At 54.4% G+C, this 12,033-nt stretch overlaps 1 protein-coding gene across 1 annotated transcript in view; it reads left to right on the plus strand.

Moving 5' to 3' along the window:
- Nucleotides 1-12,033, plus strand: part of ACIN1 (apoptotic chromatin condensation inducer 1) — a 52,847-nt gene that overhangs the window by 27,528 nt on the left and 13,286 nt on the right. Inside the window, exons 8-11 of the mRNA XM_060255352.1 lie at nt 1,418-1,556; nt 8,622-8,667; nt 10,458-10,600; nt 10,694-10,849. Of these exons, the coding sequence (XP_060111335.1) occupies nt 1,418-1,556; nt 8,622-8,667; nt 10,458-10,600; nt 10,694-10,849 (484 nt within the window). The remainder of the gene's footprint in view (nt 1-1,417; nt 1,557-8,621; nt 8,668-10,457; nt 10,601-10,693; nt 10,850-12,033) is intronic.

Raw genomic sequence — 12,033 nt, forward strand, 5'->3', positions numbered from 1 at the left:
CTGCTGGGAAGGCGGCGGCAAGATGGCTCCGCAGCCCGTCCGCATCTCCGGCGCGCTGCTGCTGCCGCTCCCGCCGCCGCCACCCCCCGGCCCCGCGTCGCCCCTGCGGCGCCTGCTGCACTAGAAGGCCGAGCGGAGGCAGCGCGGCCAGGCCCGGCCATGCTGCTGTCGGAGAGCAAGGGAGGGTGAGCCGCGGCCTGGCTCGGCGAGCGGAGGCTGCCCCGCATCCCGCCCGCCCTTCCCTCCCCCCCCCCCAGCCCTCCCCTCCCTTCCGCCCGGGCGGCCTCGCCGCGTCCTTCGCAGCCGGGTCGACCTGCTTCTCCTCCCCTCCATTCATTCTTCCTCCCTCCCTCCCTCCCCACGTTGCTCTCCTCCCTGCGCCATTCCCGCCCGCGCCCTTTCCCGTCCCCCCCACTCCGATGCTCAACCCGCTCCTTCCCGCAGGCACGCGCGATCGCCCCCTCCCCTCCCCGCCTCCATTCATTCGACCCCTGCCCCTCCCCCGCCTGCCTTTCTCTGCCTCGCTGCGCCCCCCCCCCCGCCTTCCTTCCTTCCTTCCTTCTGTGTTCCTCCGGGCCCCTCTGCCATCCATTTCTCCCCTTCCCCAGCCCTCCCCCCCCCATATCCATCTGCTGTCCTCCCCTCCTCCATCGCTTCTGGGACTCCCAGGATGCGCCCTGGTCCACACGTGCTCCTGCCCCCCCTCCTTTCTTCCTAGATCGGCTTCCAGATGCTTTCTGGCTAACCCCCTCCTCTCCCCTCCGGCTGCATTTCTTTCCACCGGTCCTCTAGCTTCCCCCTCCGTAGCCACTCAGGCAGTTTCCTACCTGGTGTTTAGAGCTGGTGCCTCTGGGGGAGAGGGAAGGGACCGGCAATTTAGTTAGCGGGTGCTGGGGCAACACATGGAGGGGGGGCGGCTATGCGGATGCTTTCTCAGAAGAGAGGCGATGGGGCTTTGGCCTTCCCTTATGGAGGGGGGGGAGGGGTGTCCCTTGGTGGGCAAAGGGGCAAATCAGTTTTGCTGGGAAGATTTGGTGGGGTGTGGGAGGTGGGCTCTGGTCTGGGAAGAAGGGAGAAGGGATGCATTCGTTCTAGATCAGTTTCCAGAACGGGAAAGGAATTTGAAGGGTTTTGGAGATGCGGAAAGCTTGTGGTGGTTGGGTGGCTTCTAGCAGCTGGCAGTGCAGAACTTTGGTTTGGGCCATCTGTGGTGTTCATTCACTGGGGGGACGGGGTGGAATACCAAGGAAGGAAGGAAGGGGCAGAGTAGGGGTCATTGGAGGAGCAGGGCAGGAAGCTCCCGAGAACCCCCGGGGCTGTAACATGGGGCAACTTCCTGGCCTCCAGGGAACAGCCCTGGGCCTCCTCTCAGACAGGCCTTGCCCCCAAGTGACCGCCTCTCCCTCTCTCTGCGCAGCGAGGAGAAGCAAGAGGTGCCCATGGAGCAGTCGGAGCCCCGTCCCGAGAGCGAGGTCCCCGAGCCCAGCTCCGACGACCAGCCTTCTGCCGAGCCCGGTGGCCCCGACGCAGTCCCTGACGATGAGGAGAAGAAAGAGGTAGCGTGTCGGGGCTCCCCTTGCAGCCTGGGTTGGAGGGGGGACCCCAGCGTCCAGAGGGGTGTGGGGTAGAGAGGGCAGGTTGGGGGGCCCCCCCGCAACGCGTAGAAAGGCCCCAGGCAGAGCTGTTGTCTGTCTGTCTGTCTGTCTCTCTGTTAGCTCCTGCATTTGGGGGCCTGGTTTGAAGGGAGGGGGTCTTTGAAGAAGAGGAGGAGAGGGAACCCTTGCTTGTTCCTTTGCCGAACCTTGGAGCCTTAGGGGATTGCCCTCTTTGGCATCCCACCCAACCCCTCGCTTCTCCTTTGTCACCTTTGGACATGGGGTTTCAGCTGCAGCAGGATTCTGTCTGTAGGAGCACCGCAGACCCAAAGTCTGGTGCTGCGCAAACGTTTCCGTTTACCTTGGTTTAAAAAAAAAAAGCAGAAAGTCTCTAGTCCTTTGCAGCTTGAAGTTGTACGAGACGGTCATATTCTGGGCTCTCGAAAGCCATCGAGGTGGCTAAGTACGAGCTCTATTGGCTGAGTGCAGGGTTTCCAACGCTCTGCGGAGTTTGTTTCTCCACCCCCCTGCCTAGCGGAACCTGGAATAAATTATGCAAATGAGTGAAAACAGAATAAGCCGCGTAAACCAGCTTGATTTGCATAATTTATGTTAGGTGTTGATTTTTTTTTAAAAAAGAAAGATTTACCTAGCTTCCGATGATTAGGACATTATGGCTTGAATCTAACAGCGCATTTGTAGAACACAGCTTTCTCTCCTTCCCCAGTTTGCAGCTCCAAACGCCCCCTCAAGATTCTTCTCCCGGAACAACATTTGTGGGGGGGGGGGCCTTTTGGAGCCGTTGGGGGGGAGGGAGGAAAGTTTTGTCTGTGAAAACTGTTGGATACAACCCTGTGTGTGTGTGTCGCCCTGCCTCAAAGCCAATGGTTCATATAAATATTTCACACTGTGTAACGGCTGCACGGGAAGCCCCTCTCCCAACGTCTCATAGCAGTAGTTATTAGCTAGCACCTGCCCTTCATTTTGGGTGGGTTGGATGTCATTTGTATGCTGGCTGTCGTTTTACCAAAAGGTTCGTTTTACCCACCCTCCTCCCTGCCTCGTGGTTTCCGATGACTGATTGGCCCCTTCGCTAAGTCTGAGTCCCGCCCCCACCCATACACAGTCTGCTCGGCAGAAAGGAGGCTGGTGGCTAGGGTGGGGGAAAGCTTCTTTTGGGGGGGGGACGCAAAAAGACACACACACGCACACATGCACAAGACTCCTCTTTTCATGCTGCTAAGAAGAGGGAAGGGGTGGGGCCAGAGCTTGCTTCCCCCCCGTCTTAAAGATAGCTTCCCCAACCTCGTTGACGTTCTCCTCTGGACTCGTTTGTTCTGATCCCCGTTTTAAAGAGGCTCCAATCCACCGGAAGTACGAAAGAGAGAGAGAGAGAGAGAGGACCGGAGAGAGAGAGCGCGAGCGTACTTGGGCAGGCGACACCCGTGGAGGTGGATGAGAGATTTCGGATACCACCTTTTTGGCCTTCCGCAGTTGGCATTTCCTGGGACCATTTCTGCTACCTGCATTGCGGGAGCCTCTGGGTTCGATACGTGCACAGCTTTCTGCTAAGGAATACGTGACTCTGGGAGTCTTTCTGATTCTGTTGTCCTGTTCTTCTGTGGGGTCAGAGGGCCACGCTGCATGCCTTCGACTGCACCCGCCTTCAGCTGATTTTGAGATGAGCTCCAAAATTGGGGTGCCGCAATTTGAACTTTGTCGGTTGCAAAGTCTGCCGGAGGAAAGAAATTGGTTCCAAGGTTGTGCCGCTACTTGGGGCCTCCTGTTGTCCGTTTGGTGCTCTTTGGCATTCCCAGATAGATCTCAGCTGAGCGTACGAAATATCTGTACCTTCTGCCACCACCCAGAGCTTCCACCTGTGCAAGATAAAGCTTCAGAGACTTTTCAGGTCCTGCTGTAGAATCTGTCTCCGGAGCAAAGCGATTGCAAGCTCTTTTGGAGTTCTCTGCCACCAGCGAAACCGCTGTCGTGCGTTTTTCGGTTTCTTCCTTCACACGGAAGCAGCCCAGAGAACTTGGTCCACCGCTTTGGAGTTTCAGCTGACTTCTGGAGACTCCTGCATCTTTGTATGTTGTTTGCTTGGCCAGCTGCTGCATCTCAAAAGTAGACGGTCTCTCAGATATTTGCCTCCTGGAAACCTGGGCTGCTCCGTTGGTGGTTCAGCTTCTGCAAGTTTGGAGATCTCCATCCAGCTCGCCAGTGGTATCTTGGGTGTGTAAAAGTTCACCGGTTTTTGCATATCTTACACCATGTTTCTTCTCGAGTCCTGGTTTCCTCCATCATGCTGCAGGGACTTTCACCTCCACGGAGTTCTTTGGAATTGCAGAGTGTCGCCTAAGAGGACTTGGTTTCCTTAGGGTTCTCTACGCCTGGAAGTTCTCACCGTCAAGGGCTTCCAGCGATGTCCATCTCCTTCTGCCACCTCTGGGATCTCTTCCAGAAAAGGACTTTTGCCGCCAGTTATCCTGTTTTCACCTGGCGTTTGGACAGTTAACCCCACTTACAGATTCAGTTCTCCATCGTGCTTGTTGGGGTTTTCTACCTAATCCCGCAAGGGTCCCATCACGTATGGGACTCTTCCTGCACCATTGCATAGTTCTCTTACTGGCTCAATCTCGGCCCACCAAGAACTGATGCTTTGATCCTCCCTCCGCCCCCCCGCCTTGCTAATGGGGGGGGCGGTACTTCTGTCTCGCCCTCTCTCCTCCCGGGACACTTTGACTCCGACCACCATCCAATCGAGCGCTAGGTTCCTACCTACCACCAATCAACCACCACCTCTCTTGTCACCCAACCCAACCAAGCACGCACCTTTCAGGCCAGGGAGGGCTCGTTCCGATTGGACCAGCCGTTGCCTAGATACTGCGCACACACTGAGGTGCAATTGGCTGAACAGAAGACCCTGCCCCAGGTGTGAGAGGGTACCTGGAGCGCTTGTCCTAATTTTTTTGGGTTTTTTTTTTTAATTTAATAAAAGAAAAAAGAATCAGTTGCTACTTCTCCTTGGGGGGGCGGGTGGATCCTGTTTTTAGTTATAAATGGAGGGTTTGCCCCCCTTCTGGTTTTTATGATGGGGGAGCAAGGAATCCATGGGGACCTAAAGCTTAGTTTGTGTGTCAACCCGGTTTGGCCACGCTCCCCGTCCTTGTTTGAACTCAGGGGTGTTCTGGACATCGGGATGGGGCTTTACACCCAACCGCCTGCTCTATCCATTGCTCAAGGGACCTGCTGTTCAGGAATAAAGTGGACGTGCAGTAAGCTTGGGAGGCAACTCATTGCGTGGGGCAGAAAGCAGGATGAATGGAAGTTAGGCTCCCTTCAATGTCTTTCAATACATTTTCTTCACCTTTGCAAGTTGTTAAAGAGCACGGTCCTGTTTGGCTAAAGTAGCAGGCAGTGTTCCTTCTAAGCTGAGCTAGTGTGAGCTAGCTCACAGCTTTTTAGCCTCCGGCTCACATGTTTTTTTGTCTCCGCTCAGGAAAAAATGGCCCCACGGCAAATTAATGTATGCAGGAGCTCACAACTCTAATGCCAGTAGCTCACAAAGTAGAATTTTTGCTCACAAGACTCCATACCTTAGAGCAGGGGTCCCCAACCCCCGGGCAATTGACTGATACTGGTCCGTGGCCTGATAGAAGAAGAAGACTGCAGATTTATACCCTGCCCTTCTCTCTGAATCAGAGACTCCGAGCGGCTTACTATCTCCTATATCTTCTCCCTCCACCACAGGCACCCTGTGAGGTGAGTGGGGCTGAGAGGGCTCTCACAGCAGGTGCAAGTGGAGGAGTGGGGAATCAAACCCGGTTCTCCCAGATAAGAGTCCGCGCACTCAACCACTACACTAAGCAGGCTTTCTTACAATCACCTTGCCTTCCTTCCCCACAACAGACACCCTGTGAGGTGGGTGGGGCTGGAGAGGGCTCTCCCAGCAGCTGCCCTTTCAAGGACAACTCTGCGAGAGCTGTGGCTGACCCAAGGCCATTCCAGCAGGTGCAAGTGGAGGAGTGAGGAATCAAACTTGGTTCTCCCAGATTAGACTCCGCACACTTAACCACTTAGCAAGAGCTATAGCTGACCCAAGGCCATTCCAGCAGGTGCAAGTGGAGGAGTGGAGAATCAAACCCAGTTCTCCCAGTTAAGATTCCGTGCACTTAACCACTAACACCAAACTGGCGCTCTCAATTCCCAAAGCAACTGGAATGGTTCCTGAGTTCACAGATTCAGAAAGGTTTTTAGGTTTTATTATAAACACGAATTTGGGAGACTCACATGGCAGTGACCCTGCTAGCCCGGACAGACCCATAAGATTCTGGGACGCGCTGAAGGTAACAGCGCTGTTATGCAAATAAGCAGAGAGGACAGGCCAACAGCCACCGGGCTGGCAGGACTAGCTAAGGTTGGAAAAATGAAGTAGCTGTGCCAGATGGCAGGATCCCACCTGGTCAGGTTAAAGATGCCCTGGTTTTTTTGCACCCAAAAAGCTGCCCTCAGTTTCGAAGGCCAATACCCACAAAGAAGCAGGGGCACTTGGGAAATACTCCAGTGGCCACCCGCTTGGTTTTGCTGACATCTTCCTCCTCCGCAAAGAAAATAAGGAACGCCGGAAGCGGCGTCGGGGACAGTCTAGCAAACCACAAAAACTCTCTGGATTCACCATAGAGATTTTGCAGACATGCTAGAGCACCCCCCGTCTCTTCTGGTTTTAACCAGAGGCGTTAAGCTCAGTGGCATGATAGACCCTGACTCCAGTTCCTCCCAGGGTATGTTGGCAGTGGACAGCCACCCCTAGGCAAGTGCCTCGTGCTACCAGCATGAGGCAGAACCAAGCTACAGGGAAGGGGTTTTATTGGGCTGCCACCAATAGCCCCTCTAAGGCAGTGATCCCCAACCTTTTTGGCACCAGGGACCAATTTTGTGGAAGACAATTTTTCCACAAACCGAGGCTGGGGGGGGGGGGGGCGGCAGGGCGATGGTTCCGGAATGATACAATTGTGCACTTTTATTTCTATTATTATACTGTAATATACCCTCGCAGGGTGTCTCTTGTGGGGGGGTGGTTTGAGGTAAAGGAGCTTGTGACCACTCTGAGATTCAGAGTATAGGGCAGGATATAAATCCAGTATCATCTTCTTAAAACCGCTGCCATTCCGACCTATGGGCTATATGCAAATTAAAAAGAAACTGGGCTTTAAATTCATTACTGGCGCTTGATATTTCCCCCGCTTTCCTTCTGAAAGCAGCACCCACCGTGGGCTGGGCTCGGCTACTCACACCTGGGACGTTCTGCTTAGCAGTGCTCTACCACTGAGCCACCGTCCCTCCCCTCTCTCAGCTGTGATTCCAGGAGGTATCCGTTGACCTTACTCAGTGCTTGTCCTATGAAGTCAAAATAGCGCACAATTGTCTGTACAATATCAAGATCATCTTGATATTTAGGGATTTTTTGTAGGCATGCTGTAGTGCAGGGGTGGCCAGCGGTAGCTCTCCGTATTTTTTTTTTGCCTACGACTCCCATGAGAGTTGTAGGCAAAAAACATACGGAGAGCTACCGTTGGCCACCCCTGCTGTAGTGGCATGTTCATTTAATTAACTGAAAACATTTTAGTTGCCTTTCTGCCTTGGGGAACTCAAGGTGTCTTACAATGTAAATAAGCAAAGAAGTGATTTTTTTTTTAAAAAGAAACCCACATAAAAGACCACAATTTAGGATCTCAGTTAGGATTGCCAGTAAATAAGCATAGTTCAAAACACTTCAGCTGCCAACAAAAGATCAAAAGTGAGGGACAGGCACGCTTCCCTGGAAAACTACTTCCATAATCATGGGACTGGCACCAAAAAGACCCCGTCTTGATATGGCAGCTGCAATGTAAATAAGACCCCAAAAAGTGTGTGTGTGTGTGTTTTTAAAAAGCCACATAAAAGACCACAATTTAGGATCTCAATTAGGATTGCCAGTAAATAAGCGTAGTCCAAAATAAACTCTTCAGCTGCCAACAAAAGATCAAAAGTGAGGGACAGGCACGCTTCCCTGGAAAAATCCCATAATCATGGGGCTGGCACCAAAAAGGCCCCGTCTTGTGTGCCCACCAAATTAGCATTTTTGAGACGTGACAGTTAGGAGGGCTTCTCCCTGCGGTCTTTCTGAGCAGGAACGTAAGGGAGAAGAGCCTCCTTCAGAGACCTGAGTCTCAAGCCATGCAGGGTTTTAAAAGGACAAAACCAACGCCTTGAATTGGGGCATGTTCCTTACCCCTTCCCTTAGATTACAGGACTATCGTTTCTGCACATGATCTAGCCTGCAGCAAGTACCAAATCAGTTTCAGAGCCTTGTAGTCCTAACCAGCACTTAAAGGGGCTAGGAACCACAAGTCGGTTTGGACAGCGTTGACTGGAACTCATCAGAGAAAGCCTCAGTATTCCTTTGAAATCTGCCTGATCTCTGAGCTGAAACCAGCGTTCAAAGAGGTTAGGTCTGCACGTAGAAGAAGAAGAAGAAGATATTGGATTTATATCCCGCCCTCCACTCCGAAGAGTCTCAGAGCGGCTCACAATCTCCTTTACCTTCCTCCCCCACAACAGACACCCTGTGAGGTGGGTGGGGCTGGAGAGGGCTCTCACAGCAGCTGCCCTTTCAAGGACAACCTCTGTCAGAGCTATGGCTGACCCAAGGCCATTCCAGCAGGTGCAAGTGGAGGAGTGGGGAATCAAACCCGGTTCTCCTAGATAAGAGTCCGCACACTTAACCACTACACCAAACTGGCTCACGTAGCCATAGAGCGGGGAATTCTGCAACCACTTTATTCTTGAATGAGCAGAGAATCCTTTGCCCGTATTCCCATCTGGGCCCCTCCTTCATTATTGATGCCCTCTTCCCCCCCCCCCCCCCTGATATGGCAGCCACTTTCCAGACCCCAGACGCTGACCTGACTACCCCCTCTGTGCGGGGCTTTTCTCTCTCTCTCTCCCTCCTTTTTCCCCCTGTTTCTGTTCCCTCCTTGCCTACAGGGTTCAACCCAGCCTAAAGCCTTCAAGAGGAAGATATCTGTTGTCTGTAAGTACCAGGGGCTCCTTCTGCGACCGCAGAATTGACTTTCTCTGCCTTCCGAGCATGCTGAGGAGGGGGAAAGTTCACCGACGGGGCAGGGGGTGTTGTGCTTTCTGGTGAATTCTGAGGCTTTCATCTGTGTGGCTATGAGATGTGGCTTCGGTCAGCTTTTAGAAAGAAGGCCTCGATCTTCGCCCGCCTCTGTAGGGCTGCAAGGGCACGAGAAGTCTAGTAACCACTTGGCTCAGTGTTGAAGCAACTCTTGAACTCGCAGCCGTTGTTGGGCTCGCGCTCTGGAACGTGCAAAATGTTTTATTTTGCCTCGTTTAATACCTTGCCTTTCTCCCCAGCGGGAACCCAAAACAGTTCACATCGTTTTCTTTCTCCGTTTTCCTCCCTCACGACAAGCTTGTGAGGTAGGTTAGAGAGTATGGGACGGGCCCAAGGTTCACCCAGCAAGCTGCCATAGCAGAGCGGGGAACTGAACCCGGGTTGGCCAGATCCTAGGTCCAGCATTCCAGCCACTATACCACACTGGCTAATGAAACCCTTTGCCTTTGAGCGTGTGCCGTTCCCATCTCCCCCAGAGCTGACCCCCATTCACCTGGAATGAGGAAAAAGGGGTGCCAGCCCAGGCGGCTTATTGTTGCAGTACCTGATGCTAGTGATGTGAGCCAAACTCTTACTTAAGTACCTGTGACAAAATTACTAAAGGCGCAGAGTGGTAATGCTGCAGTCCGAGCTCTCTGCTCTTGACCTGAGTTCGATCCCGGTGGAAGCTGGGTTCAGGTCGCCGGCTCCAGGGTGACTCAGCCTTCCATCCTTCCGAGGTCGGTCATAGGAGTCCCCAGCTTGCTGGGGGGCGGGGAGTGTAGATGACCAGGAAAGGCAGTGGCAAACCACCCCATTAAAAAGTCTGCTGTAGCGATGCAACATTGACCCAGAGTCGGAAACGACTGGTGCTTGCGCAGGGGACCGCCTTTATCTTTTTATAATCGCAGTTCCATACTTAGCTTAATATTAACCCAAAAGAGATCAAACAAACGGTCCCAACACGCAATAACCCACAGTTTTATAAGGAAAAAATTATTTGCATCAGAAGTTTGGTGGGTGCTGCGCAGCGAGTCGAAGGAGAGCCAGACAGAGTGAATTAAAGCGGCAGCTCCTCCGGTAACACTCCATTCTCCAATGTATGTATAGGAATGAGCGTGTCAGTCCTTCCAGCGTTGTTTCGTACCCCAAAATCCCGTTCACGTGCAGCAGACTTGCACGCCCGTTTCAAAGTTATCTTTCTTCAGGCAAGAGATGGGCGTTCAAACAAACACACTGCGCTAAGGACATGATTGCAACTGTAGCCTTTAGTAATGTTGTCACGGGTAATTAGTTTGATTCTCTTTGCGGCTGCTCTTCCTGTCAGTGTTCCCTTGGAGCGGAGTTCGCGTGAGCCCGCTCACAGATTTTTAGCCTCCCGCTCAAACAGTTTTGTCTTAGCTCGGGAAGAACGACCCCAGAGCGCGCCGATCGATGCAGGAGCTCACAAACTTGAATGCCAGCAGCTCACAAAAGTAGAATTTTTTGCTCACAAGGCTCTGCAGCGTAGAGGGAAGATTGCTCCACGTATAGCGTTGTGAGGCGGGCAGAGAGTCGACGCTGGGCTTTCCCGTTTTGGGCCTCGAGCTTGGAGACCGATCTAAGGATTGGGTCTCGGTCCTCAAGAGGTCCTTGGGTTGAAACTCATGGGAAACCGGAATCCCAACAAGGGAGTCTCAGCTTCGGGTCTCGTCTCTCGGCTGCAGCGTCGGCAGTGGCCAAGGGGACACCCGCGACAAACAGTGATGCGGAAGGAAGCCAGACGGGAGGCCGGAAACGGCGCTGGGGGTCCAGCACGGCTGCCACGCAGAAGAAACCTTCCATCAGCATCACCACGGAGTCCCTCAAGGTACTTGGGCAGCCATCCAGGGCATGGGCGGAGCTAGGCTCGTTCTCGTCCCGGTCGTCGTAACCTGACCCGTGCTGCTCCGCTGTTTCCCAGAGCCTGATCCCTGAGATCAAGCCACCCCCGGGGGGCCAAGAAGTGGTGGTGGACCTTCACGCCGACGACTCGCGCATCTCGGAAGACGAAGCCGAGCGGCACGCGGAGGAGCCGGCCCACGAGAAGGCCCTCAAGATCTGCCGCACCGTGACTCAGGTGGGTTTGGACCGGGGGTGGCCAAACTCGCTTAACGCAAGAGCCACGTAGAATAAGCATCAGATGTTTGAGAGCCGCAAGGAAGGAAGGAAGGAAAGCAAATAGATGGGGGAGGGAGAGCTGGAAAGAAGGCAGCTATAACGTCACATGTATTCTCCATTGCTGGCTGCCTTGGCTTGGAAGAGTAATTTAAAGAGACAGCTGCCTTCTCAAAGCTGGCCAACGGTGGTGGGGACTTCGAGAGTCACACAATATATTTGAAAGAGCCACATGCGACTCCCGAGCCGCAGTTTGGCCACCCCTGGTTTGGAGGACAGCAGGACACCCCTGGTTTGGAGGACGTCAGTTATGTCCAGAAGGGGGGGGGGCAGGCCGTTCTCTCGTTCCCCAAGATCTCCAGAGCCGCAGTTTGGCCACCCCTGGTTTGGAGGACAGCAGGCATGGGGTGCCGTTATGTCCAGAAGGGGGGGGGGCAGGCCGTTCTCTCGTTCCCCAAGATCTCCCGAGCCGCAGTTTGGCCACCCCCGGTTTGGAGGACAGCAGGCATGGGGTGCCGTTATGTCCAGAAGGGGGGGGGGGCAGGCCGTTCTCTCGTTCCCCAAGATCTCCAGAGCCGCAGTTTGGCCACCCCTGGTTTGGAGGACAGCAGGCCACCCCTGGTTTGGAGGACAGCAGGCATGGGGTGCCGTTATGTCCGGGGGGGGGGCAGGCCGTTCTCTCATTCCCCAAGATCTCCAGAGCCGCAGTTTGGCCACCCCCGGTTTGGAGGACAGCGGGCATGGGGTGCCGTTATGTCCAGAAGGGGGGGGGGCAGGCCGTTCTCTCGTTCCCCAAGGTCTCCAGAGCCGCAGTTTGGCCACCCCCGGTTTGGAGGACAGCGGGCATGGGGTGCCGTTATGTCCAGAAGGGGGGGGGGCAGGCCGTTCTCTCGTTCCCCAAGGTCTCCCGAGCCACAGTTTGGCCACCCCCGGTTTGGAGGACAGCGGGCATGGGGTGCCGTTATGTCCAGAAGGGGGGGGGGGGCAGGCCGTTCTCTCGTTCCCCAAGGTCTCCCGAGCCAAAGTTTGGCCACCCCCGGTTTGGAGGACAGCAGGCATGGGGTGCCGTTATGTCCAGAAGGGGGGGGGGGCAGGCCGTTCTCTCGTTCCCCAAGATCTCCAGAGCCGCAGTTTGGCCACCCCTGG

This window comes from Heteronotia binoei, chromosome 15 (assembly GCF_032191835.1).
Source record: "Heteronotia binoei isolate CCM8104 ecotype False Entrance Well chromosome 15, APGP_CSIRO_Hbin_v1, whole genome shotgun sequence".
NCBI lineage: Eukaryota > Metazoa > Chordata > Lepidosauria > Squamata > Gekkonidae > Heteronotia > Heteronotia binoei.